The 22221-nt window shown below is 45.9% G+C and overlaps 1 protein-coding gene across 1 annotated transcript in view; it reads left to right on the top strand.

The window, feature by feature from the left end:
- Positions 1–22221, top strand: part of LOC109904821 (stAR-related lipid transfer protein 13) — an 89374-nt gene that overhangs the window by 13055 nt on the left and 54098 nt on the right. Inside the window, exons 3-5 of the mRNA XM_031790697.1 lie at positions 2956–3105; positions 5267–5437; positions 13358–13388. Of these exons, the coding sequence (XP_031646557.1) occupies positions 2956–3105; positions 5267–5437; positions 13358–13388 (352 nt within the window). The remainder of the gene's footprint in view (positions 1–2955; positions 3106–5266; positions 5438–13357; positions 13389–22221) is intronic.

Below are 22221 nucleotides of genomic sequence, written 5' to 3'. Positions count from 1 at the left end.
CTCCAGGTTTACTAGTTACCAGGCTGTGACTCCATCCCTCCAGGTTTAATAGTTACCAGGCTGTGACTCCATCCCTCCAGGTTTAATGCTAGTTACCAGACTGTGACTCCATCCCTCCAGGTTTAATGCTAGTTACCAGACTGTGACTCCATCCCTCCAGGTTTAATGCTAGTTACCAGACTGTGAGTGACCCCATCTTCCAAGGTTTACTGGACTTTAAAAGTCTCTTCTGGACGTTGATGAATCATGTTTACATCATACACCTATGGTTTACCTGTGTCAGGGACACCAGATCTCTGACAGTGCATAGCTGTCATTCCTCAGCTTAACCCGACATATAATGTAACCTTCATTTAACTAGGCAAGTCAGTTAAGAACAAATTATTATTTACAATGATGGCCTACCGGGGAACAGTTGGTTAACTGCCTTGTTCAGGGGCAGAACGACAGATTTGTCGGTAACTGGCCCAACGCTCTAACCACTAGGCAACCTGCCGCCCCAAGAATAATAAAATAGCAACCCTAACCCTGGAGATTAGAACATAAAACAGAGGGGAGAGGTTAGGGAACACTCCCACTGCCTCTGCTGATAGCCCTGGCAGGCTTTACAGACTGTATGACACAACACTGGGAATGGGCTGTTTGTGAGCATAAAGGTTGTTTGGGGAAAGGGAGGAGGAGTGCTTTAAATACCTGGAACTGGTTTAAACTGGGCCTTGGTCTAAATAGGAAACAGGGTGCCATTTGGGATGCAACCAGGGGCTCTGACAGGCAACACTCCTGTTTGTTTTTCAGACAGTCCATTTGAACTGCAGCTTTTCATGCTAGCCATCTGAGGGCACCATTGCTACATAGTAATCCTACATGGCCTATGCACACGTCTCTCTAGTTCTCTCTCCCACTCTCTCTCTCTCTGTGCATCAATCAGTTGGTTATGGTATGTTTGTGTATACTGTAAAAATACATGTTTCTGTGATGTTGTTTATCTTTATCTAGTTTAGAAGTGAAAATATTCTACTGGTGTGACTCAGTGCAGAGTAGAAGCCTGTTCTCACCAAGGGATAGACCTGGGAACTTAGCAGGTATTAGCACACCCTTAGCAGGTAACTATTTTTCAGCTCAGTAACCTATTAGCCTAGCCGTTGTTCCCTTACACATGCTACCCTGCTCCATTTCTACCCCAATCATCAATCGAATCAACCCTCTCCCTGCCTGGTAATCTATGCCTCTCTCAGTGGGAGGTATGGTCCAGGCACAGTGCCCAGAGCTCACACACTTCATTCCTCATTGTCATGTCAAAGACCCGGCCTTGGGGTTTACAATGTAGCCAATTTACCCTGATAAAGATATCGTCCCTCTCACGTTTAGTTTTCCCCTGAAGATAACACTACTGTCTGTCTCATGCCGACAGCATTGCCATGGCATCAGTGTTTTTCACTATTTATGGGGCCAGAAAGAGGAGGTAAAAGGAATCATGGGTAGTCTCTCTCAGCTTCAAGCCTTCTCTGAAATTCCACTCATTCTGAGAAAAAGTGTCAGCATTCCGAGGCGGGCAGGCAGCACTGTGTGTGGCTGTCAGAGAGAAGAGAGACAGTAGGAGACATTGTGTTCTAGTGTGTTCCAGATATAGCACAGGGAGACAGACAGATAGACAGATAGACAGATTGAGGCGTTTCCCCTGTCAGAGGTGAACCAGCTGACCCTAGGTGGACTGACTTCTGCTCTGATCACTACTAGTAACACCTTTATGTTGTAGGAATTCTCTAGATGCATTACCACCTCTAGTTCCCTGTCCCTACATAGATTAGTCTTTCTCCTGAAATGTATTTCCTGTATTTTCTTGTCCACTCACATTTTGTTTTCATTCTGATGAAGGCCGTTGGCGGCCAAAACGTCATGGCTTTAACTAGATTCAAAAAGTATCACGATTTTAATAGTGAGGGAAAATCACGCCTATTTACTGTATGTTGTGACTGAGACTCACTGCCTCTACATTGAAGCAGGAAGAACAGGAGGCCAATGGGAGGGTCACACCCATGGCTCAGACACCAGCACTACTACAGTAGGTCCTCTAGAGAACACACTCATCAATAGGATGATTGTTAGGAGGAGAGGGGTTTTAATGCAGCATGGAGAAAGAGCTGGGCGCACAGGGGCTCCTGGGGGCACTAACAGACAGAACACAGAGCCAGGGGCCAGGGGGTTCCAGGGGGCCGGGACTCCAACAGACAGACACACTCAGAACACAGACAACAGTTCCGCAGTTTAATTCCAGGAAATTAATGAATGGCTTTGTGTCGGCTGCTTGACTTCTGAGTCACACTGTTGCGCAACAAAGGTCTCAAAGAGAGAGAGAGAGAGAGACCTTAACCTCCAGATCTTCTAACATGTTTGTCTCTGGATGTGTCCCTATATAGTGCCTATGGGTCCTGGTCAAAAGTAGTGCACTATAAAGGGACTAGGGTGCTATTTGGGACACACACAGAGACAAACATGAGCTGTGTTAGAGGATCTGGACTGTAGGTTAAGATCTGTGATACTGCGTGAAGAGTGCTAAGAACTAGGTGGTGAAGATATCACATTTCCCTCTATGCTGGTCTGTTCTGTTTACGTTCACTCTGACATTTATAAAAGTAATTTTCTGCTCCTCTAATGATCTCTTAAATGTATTTAGAGTTTTTAGTTGTCACCTGGTGCTTATAACCTTCTCCAACTATCCGAACGATTTCAACGTTATTATCCAGAGAAATAAATCGTAGCTCTCTGAATGATCTTGTTTTTTTCCTGTCCAACTACAGAGTAGTGATTGTTGTCGTCCTAATTAATTTACCTTTGTTCCTGACACTGCATGCTCCGGCTTTGTACATGGTGTCACAATAGTCTATTTCTGCAGAATCTATAGGTTCCTCCGGTGTTGTCTAATAACTGTCTCCCCCTACCTTTCTCTTCCCCCAGGAGTCTCCCCTGGTCCAGCCTCAGACCCTGTGGTGTGAGTCTATGAGCCAGCTGATGAGGAAACTGGACCAGCTCAATCTGGACATAGAGGAGGCTCTGAGTGCATCATCCTCCCCCTCGGACACACCCTGCACCGCACGCAGACAACAGGTCAGTCACACACACACACACCCTGCACCGCACGCAGACAACAGGTCAGTCACACACACACACCCTGCACCGCACGCAGACAACAGGTCAGTCACACACACACCCTGCACAGCACACAGACAACAGGTCAGTCACACACACATACCCTGCACCGCACGCAGACAACAGATCAGTTACACACACACCCTGCACAGCACACAGACAACAGGTCAGTCACACACACACCCTGCACAGCACGCAGACAACAGGTCAGTCACACACACACACACACACACACCCAGCACCGCACGCAGACAACAGGTCAGTCACACACACACCCTGCACAGCACGCAGACAACAGGTCAGTCACACACACACACACACCCTGCACCGCACGCAGACAACAGGTCAGTCACACACACACCCTGCACCGCACGCAGACAACAGGTCAGTCACACACACACACCCTGCACCGCACGCAGACAACAGGTCAGTCACACACACACACCCTGCACCGCACGCAGACAACAGGTCAGTCACACACACACCCTGCACAGCACACAGACAACAGGTCAGTCACACACACACACCCTGCACCGCACGCAGACAACAGGTCAGTCACACACACACACACACCCTGCACAGCACGCAGACAACAGGTCAGTCACACCCACCCTGCACCGCACGCAGACAACAGGTCAGTCACACACACCCTGCACCGCATGCAGACAACAGGTCAGTCACACACACACCCTGCACCGCAAGCAGACAACAGGTCAGTTACACACACACCCTGCACCGCAAGCAGACAACAGGTCAGTCACACACACACACACACACACACACGCACGCACACACCCTGAACCGCACGCAGACAACAACTCAGTCACACACACACACACACACACACACACACACACACACACACACACACACACACACACACACACACACACACACACACACACACACACACACACCCTGCACAGCACAGCACACAGACAGACAGCAGGTGACATGACCATGTTGACTGAAATACGAGCCATGTACTAACCAGTGATACATTTGGGAAATCTATACATTCCTCTGCAGCCTATCATGATGCAACATGCTTTTTCATGCTCTCTGCTGTCTATAATCAATGTACTGAGCTTTGTGAAGAGGAAATCCTGATGGATTATTGTTATAGTCATTCAACAGGTGTCTAACAGGACTCTAAGTCCATGCTGCTAAATCATGTACTTTACAATACACATACATTCACCTAGCTAACATACATTTAATCTAGGAAACATACTAGACTCAGGATGGCATCCTATTCCCTTTATAGTGCACTACTTTTGACCAAAGCCCTATAGGTGCCATTTGGATGCAGCCTCAGAAGCTTGTAGGTCTGCGAAGGACTGTTCCGTCATAAGCCTTAAGGATAACTGTGATAGCTGTCTGTCTGGGACACTAAGGTCATTATCAGGCTGTCTTTGATTCTGCTTCTCTGAATGCTGCAGGCGTCCATTTTATGATGGGAGAGGAGGGAGCTGGCTGTTAGAAAAGCTGCTATAGTGTGGTGTGTCTAGCAGTAGTCTGGCCAGGGTGGTGGGCCAGTCGGGGCGGAGACAGACAGACAGCCATTGTGTGGAGATGTTGTTACCGGGACCTTGTAGCTCTGGTCCTACATAAGAATCCTCTCATGGAGGCTTGAATCATGAAATACCCCAGCAGTTAGTTAGCAGAGGGCAACAACAGAAAGAGGCCTGTATGGTTCTGTATGTGATCAGCACAGAGGTCTTGTTGTGTGGGTAGAGGAGGTTGTTTGTATGATTGAGCACGTTAGGAATGGTTACAGAGTGGTTAGCAGAGGGGCACATGCCTGAAGGCATCCCATCAGCAGCCATAACACACATTCAGAGAGACAGCTTTAACTAACGACAGGCAGCCCGGAGGAGACCACACGACATCTTTACTAGAGGGACTTGACAAGGACACACTCTTAGTCCTTTCAGTGGACGATTAACAGGCTGCCTTGTCACTGTCTGTCCGATAGAAATTGAACTGAAGACTGCGTACCCTGCCGCTGATCATCCCAGAGACAGACTGACAGACTGACAGAAAGACTGGCAGATAGACAGACAGACAGGCAGGCAAGGATCCAGTGTTGACGGTTGTTATTGTGCGGTTGTTGCAGTGTGGAGCTGTGTCTGGGACGGCAGTAAACCAATCTCTTAATGAGAAGGACAGTACACTGCTGCAGCGAGGGGAACCAGACACAGGAGAATGTCCCAGACAGGACCAACACAATACCACGGCCCCTCGTATCTCAGCCATAGGAACCAGAGCCAGGACCAAGAAGACAGTCGTAAGTTCCTCTGAGACTCTCCCTCGTCCTTTTGACTCCTGCTTACTCTGTGCCTGTGTACCTGTCTGTCTGGGTCTGGGTGAAACAATGGGATTTAGATATCATAAGATAGTTCTCAGTGCCTTCAGAAAGTATTCATACCCCTTAACTTATTCCATATTTTGTGGTGTTACAGCCTGAATTCAATACAGATCAATTTAAAATATCTCTCCCATCAGCCTCCCGAGGGGTGGCGCAGTGGTTAAGGGCGCTGTACTGCAGCGCCAGCAGTGCCACCAGAGACTCTGGGTTCGCGCCCAGGCTCTGTCGTAACCGGCCGCGACTGGGAGGTCCTGCACAATTGGCCCAGCGTTGTCCGGGTTAGGGAGGGTTTGACCGGTAGGGATGGCCTTGCCCCACGGACGTCCACCAGCGACTCCTGTGGCAGGGGCCGGGTACATGGCACACTAACCATCCTAACAAGGTTGCCAGGTGCACGGTGTTTCCTCTGAAACATTGGTGCGCTGGCTTCCGGGTTGGATGCTCGCTGTGTTAAGAAGCAGTGCGGCTTGGTTGGGTTGTGTTTCGGAGGAAGCATGACTTTCAACCTTTGTCTCTCCCGAGCCCGTACGGGAGTTGTAGCGATGAGACAAGATAGTAGCTACTAAACTTTGCATACCATGAAATTGGGGAGAAAAAAGGGGGTAAAATAAATGAAAAAATATCTCACACACAATACCCCATAAAGACAAAATGAAAATGTTTTTAGAATTTTTTTCAAATGTATAAAAAAAGAAATTCAAAAATACAGTATTTCATTTACATAAGTATTTGCACCCCATGTTAGAAGTCTTTCTGGGTAAGTTTCTAAGAGCTTTGCACATTATAATTTATAAAACAGCCATTTCCAAGTCTTGCCATAGATTTTCAAGCCGATTTAAGTCAAAACTTTAACTAGGCCACTCAGGAACATTCAATGTCATCTTGGTAAGCAACTCCAGTGTATATTTGGCCTTGTGTTGTAGGTTATTGTCCTGCTGAAAGGTGAATTTGTCTCCAAGTGTCTGTTGGAAAGCAGACTGAACCAGGTTTTCCTCTAGGATTTTGCCTGTACTTAGCTCTAATCTGTTTATTTCTATCCTAAAAAACTCCCTGGTCCTTGCCGATGACAAGCATACCCATAACATGATGCAGCCACCACCATGCTTTCAAATAAGAAGAGGGGTACTCAGTGATGTGTTGTGTTGGATTTGCCTCAAACCTAAAACTTTGTATTCAGGACATAAAGTAACTTTTCTTGACACATGTTTTGCAGTTTTACTTTAATGCCCTGTTTCAAACAGGATGCGTGTTTTTTGAAGTATGTTATATTCTGTATAGGCATCCTTCTTTCACTCTGACATTCAGGTTAGTATTTTGGAGTAACTACAATGTTGTTGATCCATCCTCAGTTTTCTCCTTTCACAGCCATTAAACTCTGTAACTGTTTTAAAGTCACCCTTGGCCTCATGGTTAAATCTCGATTTCCTTCCTCTCCGGCAACTGAGTTAGGAAGGGTGCCTGTATCTTTATTGTGACTGGGCATATTGATGCACCATCCAAAGTGTACTTAATAACTTCACCATGCTCAATAGGTGCCCTTCTTTGCGAGATATTGGAAAACTGGTCTTTGTGGTTGAATCTGTGTTTTAAATTCACTGCTCAACTGAGAGACCTTGCAGATAATTGTATGTGTGGGGTACAGAGATGAAGTAGTCATTCAAATATCATGTTAAACACTAGTCTTGAACTTATGTAGGCTTGGCACAACAAAGGGGCTGAATAATTAATGACTCAAGTTCCCCAAAAATAATTCCACTTTGACATTATGGGGTATTGTGTGTAGGCCAGTGGCATAAAAGCTCAATTTAATCAATTTTATATTCAGGCTGCCTTCAGCTAGCTACAGAAAGTATTTTAAATAGATTTTCTCTCTGCTAACTTAAACAACATTCCTCTTATTAGCTGTGAAATGTAATTGATAAACTAAGAATGGCACTGTTTTGGACATAATGAGAAGTCCACAGCAGAGCTGTCCGTTGTATCCTCTTCTCTTCCTTGTTTGACACAGTGTGTACGCAGGAAGTGTGTGTGTGTGTGGTTTACTGTCCCCAGGTCAGGTGTTAGTCTGCCTATTAGACAGGTTTAGCAAGGAGAGGAGAGGTGGGGCTAGGTATGTTTTGTGGCGGCTGTGGGGAAACCCTACTAACGGCCTGTGTCTGTATAGGTACCATGTCTGGATGAGGATCAGATTTGACAGGGGAATGACTAATTATATTGGTGGGAACAGAACGATGTGGCTTTGTGCTCTCCAGTCCTGATGCAGTCTGCTTCTCAGAGACTCAGAGCAGATTACAGAGTCAGAAAGCTGCGGAACACCACCAAGGTCTGAGTCAGAGACAGACAGGCTGCATGGAGACCACCTTCACACCGTACACAATGTCCTAACTCTAACCCACTGTCACACTACTGCACAATGGTTCCAACGTCTGGCCGGGGAACACTGTGTCTCCTCGTGTGTGTGTTCGTGTGCACGCCATGCTCTGTAACACTGACCTCAGGCCAGGGTTAATGATAAGCAAAGGATTACTCTTCTATAAGCCCCAGGCTGACTCCAGAATCTAGACCAGCCCTACCGCATGCACACACCCCTCAGCCTCTTACATGAGTTCTGTTGGGTGTGAAAGCAGTGGAGAGAGAGAATGTGATGTTAGAGTCTAAGCTGCTGCTGTCATGTTGAGGGTCTCAGGATAATCTGACCATGGTAACTAACTACTGCAGCATGTCATGTGACTGGAAGGTTATGAGCTGATAGAGAGGCTGCGTCCCAAATTACACCCTATTCTTTATATAGAGCACTACTTTTGACCAAAAGCAGTGCACTACATAGGGAATAGGGTGGCATTAGGAACGCTTACAGAATGTTTGGAGTCAGCTTTTGACAGGACGTTGTTATGGCTGTTCCCCCACACCCTGCCTGTCTCTAGGTTAGGGTCACAATTTTTAAGGTGGTCTCAAGATGGCCCTTGTTGTATTGACATGCAGATTCCCATCCACAATGGTTTGCTAGATGGAAAGGGTATTTTATTCTTAACATTCTGGTTCCATCTCCACCTGAACCCAATGCATAGTGACTGTGAGGTGTGTGTTATTTGTTGGATACGTGACGGTGAGTCCGCCAGGTATGTGCCACGTGTTTGATACGTGAGGGTGAGACCGTCAGGTGTTCTGTGTTGGAATGTCCTGCAGCACATGTTGCTGTGTTCCTGTGTGTCTCAACATGACTTCCACTGCAGCATTCCACGTGTGCCCTGAGACCTGACACTTCTAACAGAGACAGATAGTTCTTCCTCAGAACATAGCAGGATGGAGCTGGTCTGATGGCCCTGGCAGACAGAGGGTCAAAGCATCAAAAGACACACACACACACACAACCTGAGACAAAAATGGCATAGCCCCGTAATCCCCCAGCTGCCCCCAGCTGCCCCCGTTAAGAAAGTATTCTTATTGGTTGTGACCCATTGAGGAAGTGTTCTAAATATAGCCAGGTGTTTTCCCATCTGTCCAGGGGTTGGATAGAGGAGGGGAGGGATGAGGCTGGTCTACTGGTCTACTGTCTGGTCTACTGGTCTGCTGGCTGGTCTACTGGTCTAATTGCTGTTCTACTGGCTGGTCTACTGGCTGGTCTACTGGTGTACTGGTCTACTGGTGTACTGGTCTAATGGCTGGTCTACTGGCTGGTCTACTGGTTTACTGGCTGGTCTACTGGCTGGTCTACTGGTTTACTGGTCTACTGGCTGGTCTACTGGCTGGTTTACTGGTCTACTGGGCTACTGGCTGGTCTACTGGTCTACTGGTTTACTGGCTGGTCTACTGGTCTATTGGCTGGTCTACTGGTCTACTGGCTGGTCTACTGGTCTACTGGCTGGTCTAATGGCTGGTATACTGGTCTACTGGTTTACTGACTGGTCTACTGGTCTACTGGCGGGTCTACTGGCTGGTCTACTGGTATACTGGGTTATTTTCCCAGGGACATAGATTTTATTTTACAACCGAGACAAATTTCTGAATGTTGTGGAGAGAGATGGGTTCAGTCCTGTGAGTTTCAGCCCGAAGTTACGTGTTATGAGTTAGGGGTTGTGGATCATGGCTATGCCTTGGTGTAGAGGCCCAGAGGGAGTCTCTAGAGCACGGCTGTTAGAAGCCACAGAAGAGTAATGGCTGTGGAGAGACGTCATCCATCCTACCCTGCCCTGAGCTATGATGAGAGGCCTGGATCGTTCCAAATAACATAGGCTGCGTCCCACATGACACCTCATTCCCCCTTATATAGTGCACTACGTTTGTCTAGGGCCCATGGGGCTCTGATCAAAAGCAGTGCAATATGTAGGGAATAGGATGCCATTTTGGAGGCAGCCATATACAGCTATAGGTTTGGTTATATATTATCAGACATTGGTTTGGGGGTTCTCTGCCTGTTTCTGTTAGCAAATGTGATTTGCGCATGCCAAATTAAACACAATGAATGATTGGTGGAGTAACCTCAGACTTCATTTTGTGGGGTTGGGAGTGTTCAGGACTGTTAAATCTATCCCAAATGCAACCCTATTCCCTATATAGTGCACTACTTGTGTCATTTTGGACGCATGGGAGTGTACTCTACATAGACCACAGGGCTCTTTGTGGGGCTGGGAGTGTACTCTACATAGACCACATGGCTCTGTGTGGGGCTGGGAGTGTACTCTACATAGACCAAAGTGCTCTGTGTGGGGCTGGGAGTGTACTCTACATAGACCACAGGGCTCTTTGTGGGGCTGGGAGTGTACTCTACATAGACCAAAGTGCTCTGTGTGGGGCTGGGAGTGTACTCTACATAGACCAAAGTGCTCTGTGTGGGGCTGGGAGTGTACTCTACATAGACCAAAGTGCTCTGTGTGGGGCTGTGAGTGTACTCTACATAGACCAAAGTGCTCTGTGTGGGGCTGGGAGTGTACTCTACATAGACCAAAGTGCTCTGTGTGGGGCTGGGAGTGTACTCTACATAGACCAAAGTGCTCTGTGTGGGGCTGGGAGTGTACTCTACATAGACCACAGGGCTCTTTGTGGGGCTGGGAGTGTACTCTACATAGACCACAGGGCTCTGTGCGGGGCTGGGAGTTTACTCTACATATACCACATGGGGGAAGGGGAGAGTTGGGAAACGCAGGAAAAAGAACGTAAAGAAATGCATGATGGGAATGATGTAATTCCTTCCAGATCTCGTGTGAACTTTGTACATCACCCCATTGCCAGCTACAATGTATAGCAGCATCTCAGATAGTACTATTGTAGAGCATGGACATTTTTTTTTTATTTTTTTTTATTTTACCTTTATTTAACCAGGCAAGTCAGTTAAGAACACATTCTTATTTTCAATGACGTCCTGGGAACAGTGGGTTAACTGCCTGTTCAGGGGCAGAACGACAGATTTGTACCTTGTCAGCTCGGGGGTTTGAACTCACAACCTTCCGGTTACTAGTCCAACGCTCCACTAGGAGCCACTAGGCTACCCTGCCGCCCCATGTCCCATAGCCTGTTAGATTAGGAATGTTTTCCACTTGTTTCTTTCTGAACTATTTTTTTTAATTTAGTCAATGCAGCAGACAGGTAGACCAGACCAGTTATCAATCACTAAAGACCAGACATATCAGTCCATATAAAAATGTTGGTTGTTGTAGCAGAGGGAGCTTCCTGATAGGGCTGTCTTCTTTCTGTGTCTTGTCACCTGACCCCTGACCTCTAACCCATAACCTGACATGTGGTGGATGCTCAGAACTGAGGTGGTGTGGTATAACCATAGACACCATTCTAGTGTCCAAAGGCCTGTTTTAGCATGGGTAGCGCTATTGAGGACTTTCACCATTTTGAAGTAGTAAACTGGGTGAGACTTCCTATGGTTTGTGGAAGGATCACATAATTCCATCCAGGTCACCAGGAGGGATCAGACATCACATTATACTTGTGAGCAAACATTCCATATCTACAGGTGGCAGTAAATCAACAACCTTGGCTTTATCCCTGTTCAAACAACACATTCCAGGTGGCAGTATGCACCCTTTGTTTGCCAACTTATAGAAGTCGTAGAAGAAGAAAATGTACCTCTTCAAAATGGAGATGACCTCAATGGTGCTCTGCCCATGCTCTCACAGACGCCATAATGGGACATACACAATGATGCGATGTCTATCTAAGTCTATGGGTATAACTATATCAATGAAGAGGAAAATAGAAGGACACTAACAGGACTTTATATGGGCTGTCGAGGGACAGACAGAAGTCTAGGACAGTCTTTGAAGCCCCTATGAGTAAAAGACAGACTGGTATCTCCATTGGGGCCATTCAGTCAGTTCTAGAAGGCTAATTTTCATCACAGCTTTATTTGTAGATGTGGGTCAGAGCCTGTTATTAGATCTATTATGTTAACACACGTCAGTTTAGAGTTTCGACAGCTCCATGGGCCCAGGTCAAAAGTAGTGCACTATATAGTGAATAGGGTGCCATTTGGTACTCACACCTAGTTTCCTCTGTCTGCAGAATGAGATGAGATAATTGTTTAGAGCAGAGAGCTGAGAGAGACACTGTCAGCATTGCTTCTGTTCTCCAACCCTATTACTGAAGAGGACAGAAATGTAATAATGAAATTTGACCCTGTTATGCTGAATCTCACAGTCAATAAGCAGGGATACTTGGGTAACAACATCAGTCCCTTCACCTCATAGTGTTCTGCCTGAGACCGAATATTTCCTGTATGTCTCCACCTGTTAACCACCTCACTCCTCTGCTGTTGGACTGAGACTACTCTCTGTAAAATATGTGTTTCCTCATACTGTAGGCTGCTCTACCATGTGTACATCCCAAATGGCACCCTATTCCCTTTATAGTGCACTATTCTGGCTGTGGCAAAGATCCTGTCCAGCCACACATGGAGATCCACAACTACCAACTGACCTCTAAAATCACAAAGTATTGTCTCTGGAGACACACAGGCCTAATTACTTATGGTGAGTGTCCAATGGGGATTTAACCAGGTGTTTTACCCAAAATACTCAGCCTTCTGTTTCTAGCTATGTGGACCGGCACCCGTGTCTCACTGGGCCATGGCTCCGGTGGACCTGCCATGACTTGGGGCCAAGCCCAGGCCACTGGTACTTTTCAACAGGCATTTACATAACAAACGCTAACTGTGAACTTTAACACCTTCTCATAAAGCACAAGTCTTGAATGAGGCAGAGGTTGTTGATTCTGCTCACCACAAGTCGTTAGTGTCACACTCCTGATGATAACGCTAGAGCTTACATTAACATTAAACACTGGCTACCCACTGGTGTGGGGGTAAGTCTCAATGTAAAACATCATATTATAGTGCACCCTGGTCAACAGTATTTCACTTTTATAGAGAATAGGATGCCATTTGGGATTATAGCCATGTGTTTAGTCTAAGTTGGTCTAATAACACTAGACAGAGGATGTTATAAATACTAAAGTGATGTACAAACATGAGCCAGCTGTCCATATTGAACCAGCCATCAGGTCTCTATGGTAGCACAGTAAAGCAGGCAGCAGCCTGATAGATCAGTCATTAACCCTTAACTCTTTATGGCTGTGGCATTACTAGGATACAATTTAGTTCATTTACTCCTCTCCTCTCTGAATATATCCTCTGTGACATTACTAGGATGCCACTGATACCTGACTTGTACATCACTGTAGTATTTCTAACATTTTGAAAAGTTGTTTGTGTATTCTTCAACCAATCTGTTTTGTTGTTTGTTTAAGAGAGCCATGCAGTTAAAGCAGTATTGAGGGCTGCGGTACACTCTGTTGTTGTCTGACGAACCATTGTCTGTTTCTCTTTGTTTGCAGATGTGCAGTAAGATGACCAATGCAGGAGCAGGTAAGGCTTTTTTTCATGTGTACGTGTTTCACTAGGCTGTGTGTTGAATCTGAGACGTGACCCAAATGGAACCCTATTCCCTACATAGTGCACTACTTTGGACCAGAGCCCTATGTGCCCTGTTCAACAGTAGTGCACTATATATGGAATATGGTGCAATTTGGGACATAATCACTGTCTTTATATTGTCTTTAGCAGCCCTGGTTAGCTCTGTTATCCCAGGATCTGCTCTGTTAGTCCAGGGTCTGCTCTGTTAGGCCAGGGTCTGCTCTGTTAGGCCAGGGTCTGCTCTGTTAGGCCAGGGTCTGCTCTGTTAGGCCAGGGTCTGCTCTGTTAGGCCAGGGTCTGCTCTGTTAGGCCAGGGTCTGCTCTGTTAGGCCAGGGTCTGCTCTGTTAGGCCAGGGTCTGCTCTGTTAGTCCAGGGTCTGCTCTGTTAGCCAGGGTGTACTCTATTAGACCAGGGTCTTTCAGGGAGCATTCCAAGTTTAACAGAGTTGGTTCGGTGAACCATTCTCGGGTGATGAGTAACCTTGCATGAGACCTGAAGTCTTGCATTAGCTCCCCGAGCCAATGCCTGGACTTTAGCTCAGTGGGCTAACACTGTATTTTAGCATGCATAAGACCCGCACGGTTTCAAAACCAGTCAATCACATAAGGCTTGTCTTCCACAGGGTGGTACGGCTGTTGCTCTGAAACAATGTGGTTGTGAGTTACGGATGGGGACAGGTGTACCAGCCAGGGTCCAGGTTTCACTCCCCAGGAGTGTCTGGAGAATGTCCAGAGAATGTCCCTCCCGACACACAGCCGGTCAGGCTTTTATTTTAAAGGCCTATTTATGCATGGCTTGGCAGGACGCAGTTAAAATTAGGAGGCATGCCATTGTTACTAGTACTACATAGTTACTGCTGAGGGAACTATTTGTCGCGTCGTGATGTGGCCCTGGGGGCAGCTGGGGGCGATGGGCGATGCCATTTTTGTCTCAGGTTCCACTCCCACATGAACTCTATGAGCGGGGGGGGGGTGTATAACAGAGGGTATGTCAATAATGTACAGGAGACCCTGTTCACATTCCATCACTTTCCCCTATAGGTAGGAATGTCTGCTGTGTGGTCTGGCTGTAATATGACGCGCTCTTAACAGACAACTTTACAGCTCTGTGAATGAACACCACTCTCACCAGGGTAATCTAGAGTGACGTATCACTGCTCACAGCCACAGCACGCTAACCCTAGAGTAATGGTTGTAAATCTATGGACTTTATGTAGTGTTTAGTTTGTTGATGACTTCAGTAACTGTTTGTCAACACAACCAAGACATTTCCTTCCCCATGGTCCTGTTGATGTCATATTTTAGTACAGTGTGTTTCTACCATTGCTTTCGTAGTGTACAGTATATTTAACCACGAGACTCTCGACATGCCGTTTCCCTTTTAGAACCATATCATGGCTGAAGTAAACCAGACCAAAGTCAGTGTCAAAGTCAATGTGATGTGGTCAGAATCACTAACAGAAAGAGAACCGTAGTTAACAGAACATCTGTTTTCAATAGAAACACAGGTTGTGTCTCAAATGGCACCCTACTCCCTATATAGTGCACTACTTTTGATCATAGCATATATGGGGCTCTGGTGAAAAGTACTGCACAATACAGGGAATAGGGTGCCATTTGAGACACACATAGTCAGGGTAATAACTGTGAGTAGGATGATGACGTAAGGAGATGAAGCTAACTCTGAGCTCTGATATTCTCTGCCTATATTTGACAGCTGTACCGTGGAAATTGTAGAGACTGTATGATGTCATGTTACGTTACTGGACCAGATGGTCTGCAGAATCTATGGATGCATCCCAAATGTCACCCTATACCATATATAATGCACTACTGCTGACCAGAGCCATATGGGCCCTATGGGCAGTCATCATAACCACCAGTTCACCTCTTTATAGTGACATAGTCCAGCCGAGGAAACTTCTCTGGGCACATATCCCAAATAGCCCTGCATGTGACTAAACACACCACGTACACACACACCACAAACGAGCACTGTCTAGGGTAGAGGTTAGGGTGGTCAGCTCTCTGGGGTAGAGGTTAGGGTGGTCAGCTCTCTGGGGTAGAGGTGAGGGTGGTCAGCTCTCTGGGGTAGAGGTGAGGGTGGTCAGCTCTCTGGGGTAGAGGTGAGGGTGGTCAGTTCTCTGGGGTAGAGGTGAGGGTGGTCAGCTCTCTGGGGTAGAGGTGAGGGTGGTCAGCTCTCTGGGGTAGAGGTTAGGGTGGTCAGCTCTCTAGGGTAGAGGTGAGGGTGGTCAGCTCTCTAGGGTAGAGGTGAGGGTGGTCAGCTCTCTGGGGTAGAGGTTAGGGTGGTCAGCTCTCTGGGGTAGAGGTTAGGGTGGTCAGCTCTCTAGGGTAGAGGTTAGGGTGGTCAGCTCTCTGGGGTAGAGGTTAGGGTGGTCAGCTCTCTGGGGTAGAGGTGAGGGTGGTCAGCTCTCTGTGGTAGAGGTGAGGGTGGTCAGCTCTCTGGGGTAGAGGTGAGGGTGGTCAGCTCTCTGGGGTAGAGGTGAGGGTGGTCAGCTCTCTGGGGTAGAGGTTAGGGTGGTCAGCTCTCTGGGGTAGAGGTTAGGGTGGTCAGCTCTCTGGGGTAGAGGTGAGGAGAATCACAAGTCAGACAGAAACTTGAATCCTCATCTCTTTGAAACGTGGCCTGTGTGGCCTGACTGTATTTGATGTGTGATGTCCATAGTTTATGGCCTTTAAACTCTATACCGATCACACATACAAACGTGCACGCGCACGCGCACGCGCACGCACACGCACACGCACACACATCTCCTCTCTGAATTTATCCTCTAATCTGTGTTGCCTGGTGCAATCTAAAGCCAGTTATTTTGTGGTTCTGTGAAAACAAAGGAAGAAGTGTTTGGAAAGGGTTCATTCTCTTAATAAGACTCTCCGTGTCTGAAGGCTCCATTGGGTTATTAAGACAATGTGTTCCTCACACCTCTCTGTGAATGACTCCAGGGCAAAGCATTCAACAACCTTGGTGACTTCCCTCACCAGGAAAAACTGTCTTTCTTCTTTAGTTTATTTCCTCTTCACGCTTCAATTTCACCTTGCTATAATAAGGACTGCTGGATCTATTGACTCTACTGTCAGGCTGCTGCTTTGATCAACTCTACAGAGTACTGACTCACTGGTTAACCATGGAGGAGTCCTCCTCATCATGCACTACATGATTACATCCCCAACATGTCATCCTCACGTGAGATCACCATACCCTGCTTTAGTCATAAATAGCAAATAGTTGTGAGTAGACAATCTTTTTGAGGTTTCTGTTATGCGCTTCTTAATGCGCTTCTTAACACTTGCTTAACCCTGCCGAACCAATGTGTCGGAGGAAACACGGCTGGTAATGGATTGAACCCCAGTCTGTAGTGATGCCGCAACACTGCGAAGCAGTGCCTTAGACCGCTGCGCCACTCGGGAGGCCAATTTGAGGTTTCTTAATCAAATAGATGCTAACTGGCCTAGTTAAATAAAGGTAAAATAAAAAAATAGAGAGTTCTGCTCCATTAATATGAACTTGGCTGAAGCTGAGTGGAGACAATTGATGCTGCCACAGGAACCATTCCTAGAACACTAGGGAACACTAGAACAGGAACATAAGAACATTAGGCCTCACCCCCCTATCTGAGATACCTACTGCAGCCCTCAATCCTCCACACACACACACACACACAACACCCATTCTGCCAGTCACATTCTGTTTAAAGTCCCCAAAGCACACACATCCCTGGGTCACTCCTCTTTCCAGTTAACTGCAGCTAGCGACTGGAACGAGCTGCAACAAACACTCAAACTGGACAGTTTTATCTCCATCTCTTCATTCAACGACTCAATCATGGACACTCTTACTGATGGTTGTGGCTGCTTCGTGTGATGTGTTGTTGTCTCTACCTTCTTGCCCTTTGTGCTGTTGCCTGTGCCCAATAATGTTTGTACCATGTTGTGCTGCTGCCATGTTGTATTGATACCATGTTGTGTTATGTGTTGCTGCCATGCTATGTTTTGTGGTGTCTCTCGTTGTGATGTGCGTTTTGTCCTATATTTTTATTTTATTTTGTATTTTTAATCCCAGCCCCCGTCACCTAAGGAGGCCTTTTGGTAGGCAGTCTTTAATCATGTAACGGCCGTTGGCGGTGGAAGGAGGTGAGGACCAAGGTGCAGCGTGGTATGTGTCCATATTTATTAAATGAACACCAAAATAACAAAGAGAAACGACCGAAAACAGTTCTGGCTGGTGCAGACACACAACAGAAAACAATCACCCACGAAACACAATAGAAAACAGGCTACCTAAATATGGTTCTCAATCAGGGACAACGATTGACAGCTGCCTCTGATAGAGAACCATACCAGGCCAAACACAGAAATAGCAAATCATAGAAAAACTAACATAGACAACCCACCCAAATCACGCCCTGACCATACTAAAACAAAGACATAACAAAATAACTAAGGTCAGAACGTGACAAATCAGAGATGATCAGAGATAATGTGAAATAATACTGCTGTGAAGTTCTGCATTCTGCCAAGCTGTTTCTTCTCCCCAGACTCCCATAACATGGCTGTAGTCAGTGTGATCATTCATCTTGGTGTGAAACGAGGTCTGTGCTGGCTCAGTCAGTATATACAGTATTCTAAATCACTGCTATGGGTCCTGGGTCCAGATGACTCCAGTGCCTGTTATATAACTCCAGGCTGCTGGTAATCATCCAGAAGTTTGTCTTTTTTCTGTCTTTGTTTAACTCATCTCTGTTCCACCCTAGGCACATCACATCGCTCCCAGCTGCCTTGCCAAACCTAGGCCCCTTCCGTCTTCCCTCTCTCTCCCCTTCTCTCACTCTGTATCGCTCTCTTTCTCTCCTCAGCCTCACTCTCCCCCTCTCCATCTCTCCCCAACCTCTCTCTTGCTCGTCCACCCTCAAACCTTTTCTCCTCTCTTTGCCCTCTGCCAGTGACCTTAGACAACAGCCTCTCTACTATTTTACTACAATGCTCCCAGGCTTACACACACACACACACACACACACACGATGATGAGGGAGAATGGGGTATCACCTGTAGAACTGTAAACAAAACAGAGGCAGAACATAGTCTGAGCATGTTGAAATCAGACAGTCCCTCTCTTACTGATGTGTTCATGATCAGATCTATGTATGGTTTCAGTCAAGGTCATGAGGGGGACAGAGGGTGAAGAGGACCGAGGTAAGGGGAAGTCTAGTAGAGGGTGTGTGTGAGTGAGGGTGGTTGGGGAGTAAAGTGATAGCTGGTCATAGAAGATGACCTGCAACAGATCAGGAAACAGGGATGTCAGGACAGATCTATACATTCTATACAGAAATACATGACACATTCCCTACATAGTGCACTACTTTTGACCAGAGCCATATGGGCCATGGTTAAAAGTAGTGCCCTACATAGGAGAATATAGTGTAATGGGTGAAGTGGGTGAAGGATCCCCGACTGGATGAAGATATTGTTGCTGTGGCCTCAATAGAAAACAGGTGTTCTCTCCAAGGTGGCCTATATTCAGTAAAGGCACTGTGTGCGCTCGTTTGTGTTTTCCATGGAATGTGACCAGGACATTCAGCATTTTGATCCATTTAGCGACCTTAAAATACTATAATAGACAGCAGGTGTGTCAGTAGTGGCCGCACTCAGAACTTGGAACTCCTGGAAAATCTGTTTCCATGTCATTATACTGTTATTCACTCCCCCTCCTCTCATTGGCCAGCACGGTCCGATCTATGACATCATGTGTTATATTTACTAGCCAGTCGTCATGTGTAGCTTTATAAAGAACTCCTCCTGACCAGAGCATGAAACATTCCACACAGGGTAAGATGGAAAATAACTTGTGGTTTCCTGAGTCCACAGACCAGCCAGACTGTTTGACAGGAGAAGAAAAACTGTCAGAGGTTTTAAAAAGACGCTCTCCTAAATATGCAGTCATTAGAGAAACTATTCTTCATTAGGCCTGGGAGAAGATGTGAGAAACTACAACTAGAAACCTTCATTAGTAACATTGTATTTAAACTTTTGTCATTTAAAATGCCACATTACTTCTGATGACTCCTATCCTGGATAAAACCATGAGCATGGCCAGGAAATCCACATCATTATAAGAATGAATAACCAAATGTACAGTACCAGTAAAAGGTTTGGACAAACCTACTCATTCCAGGGTTTTATATTGTAGAATAATAGTGAAGACATCAACACTATGAAATGACACATATGGAATCATGTAGTAACCAAAAAAGTGTTAAACAAATAAAAATATATTTTAGTCAATCTGGAAAATTTCAAGCACTTTGAAAGTGCAGTTGCAAAAACCATCAAGCACAATGATGAAACTGGCTCTCATGAGGACTACCATAGGAAAGGAAGACCCAGAGTTACCTGCAGTGGATAAGTTCATTGGAGTTACCAGCCTCAGAAATTGCAGCTCAAATAAATGCTTCACAGAGTTCAAGTAACAGACACATCTCAACATCACCTGTTCAGAGGAGACTGCGTGATTCAGGCCTTCATGGTCAAATTGCTGCAAAGAAACCACTACTAAAGGACACCAATAAGAAGAAGTGACTTGCTTGGGGCTAGAAACACAAGCGATGGACATTAGACTGGTGTAAATCTGTCCTTTGGTCTGATGAGTCCAAATTTGAGATTTTTGGTATCAACCGCCATGTGATGCAGAGTACGTGAACAGATGTGAGGTTCCCACCGTGAAGCATGGAGGAGGAGGTGTGATGGTGTGGGGGTGATTTGCTGGTGACACTGTCGGTGATTTATTTAGAATTCAAGGCACACTTAACCAGCATGGCTACCACAGCATTCTGCAGCGATACGCCATTCCATCTGGTTTGCACTTAGTGGGACTATAATTTGTTTTTCAACAGGACATTTACATAAAACACACATCCAGGCTGTGTAAGGGCTATTTGACCAAGAAGGAGAGTGATGGAGTGCTGCATCAAATGACCTGGCCTCCACAATCTCCCGACCTCAACCCAATTGAGATGGTTTGAGTTGGAATGAGTTGGACTTAAGAGTGAAGGAAAAGCAGCCAACAAGTGCTCAGCATATGTGGGAACTCCTTCAAGACTGTTGGAAAAGCATTCCAGATGAAGCTGGTTGAGAGAATTCCAAGAGAGTGCAAAGTTGTCATGAAAGGAAAAGGGTGGCTACTTTGAAGAATCTGAAATATAAAATATATGTTGAATTGTTTAACACTTTTTTGGTTACTACATGTTTCCATATGTGTTTTTTAAAATAGTTTGTCTTCACTATTATTCTACAATGTAGAAAATAGTAAAAATAAAGAAAAACCCTTGAATCAGTAGGTGTGTCCAAAGTTGTCTGGTACTGTATGTAATCTATCCTTCACAAAACATTATCAATCCACCCCCTTTCCTCTTCCATCTCTTTCTCTGTGTGAGTGTCCGTGCATGGGTGCATACAGTGGGGAGAACAAGTATTTGATACACTGACGATTTTGCAGGATTTCCTACTTACAAAGCATGTAGAGGTCTGTAATTTTTTATCATAGGTACACTTCAACTGTGAGAGACGGAATCTAAAACAAAAATCCAGAAAATCACATTGTATGATTAAGTAATTCATTTGCATTTTATTGCATGACATAAGTATTTGATACATCAGAAAAGCAGAACTCAATATTTGGTACAGAAACCTTTGTTTGCAATTACAGAGATCATACCTTCCCCCATTCCTCATCTGGATCATCCAGATGGTCATTGGCAAACTTCAGATGGGCCTGGACATGACCTGGCTTGAGCATGGCTTGACCTTATGTGCGCTGCAGGATTTTAATCCATGACGGCGTAATGTGTTACTAATGGTTTTCTTTGAGACTGTGGTCCCAGCTCTCTTCAGGTCATTGACCAGGTCCTGCCGTCTAGTTCTGGGCTGATCCCGCACCTTCCTCATGATCATTGATGCCCCACGAGGTGAGATCTTGCATGGAGCCCCAGACCGAGGGTGATTGACCTTCATCTTGAATTTCTGCCATTTTCTAACAATTGCTCCAACAGTTGTCGCCTTCTCACCAAGCTGCTTGCCTATTGTCCGGTAGCCCATCCAAGCCTTGTGCAGGTCTACAATTTTATCCCTGATGGCCTTACACAGCTCTCTGGTCTTGGCCATTGTGGAGAGGTTGGAGTCTGTTTGATTGAGTGTGTGGACAGGTGTCTTTTATACAGGTAACGAGTTCAAACAGGTGCAGTTAATACAGGTAATGAGTGGAGAACAGGAGGGCTTCTTAAAGAAAAACTAACAGGTCTGTGAGAGACGGAATTCTTTCTGGTTGGTAGGTGATCAAATACTTATGTCATGCAATAAAAGGCAAATTAATTACTTAAAAATCATACAATGTGATTTTCTGGGTTTTTGTTTTAGATTCCGTCTCTCACAGTTGAAGTGTACCTATGATAAAAAATTACAGACCTCTACATGTTTTGTAAGTAGGAAAACCTGCAGAATCGGCAGTGTATCAAATACTTGTTCTCCCCACTGTAAGTGTGTGTGTGTATGCTGCATATGTGCGTCTGCGTGCGTGTGTTGGGATAGGGGGGTGGGGGGTTCAGTGCTAATAAAAGCCAGGAGGTGCAGACAGTAAATGGGTTCCCATGGATTATAGTGCCTAACAGAGCCTTAACAGATCCAGGCTTGACAACATTACATGCCATGTCATTCTCCTCTTGTTTAACAGTGAAGAAACAATAGTCATGTTAGCTTGGCTTGCCAGTTACACTCT

This window comes from Oncorhynchus kisutch, linkage group LG15 (genome assembly GCF_002021735.2).
Source record: "Oncorhynchus kisutch isolate 150728-3 linkage group LG15, Okis_V2, whole genome shotgun sequence".
Lineage (NCBI taxonomy): Eukaryota > Metazoa > Chordata > Actinopteri > Salmoniformes > Salmonidae > Oncorhynchus > Oncorhynchus kisutch.
Note: the sequence above shows the minus strand (reverse complement) of the source record. Positions and strands in the feature narration are given on the sequence as shown.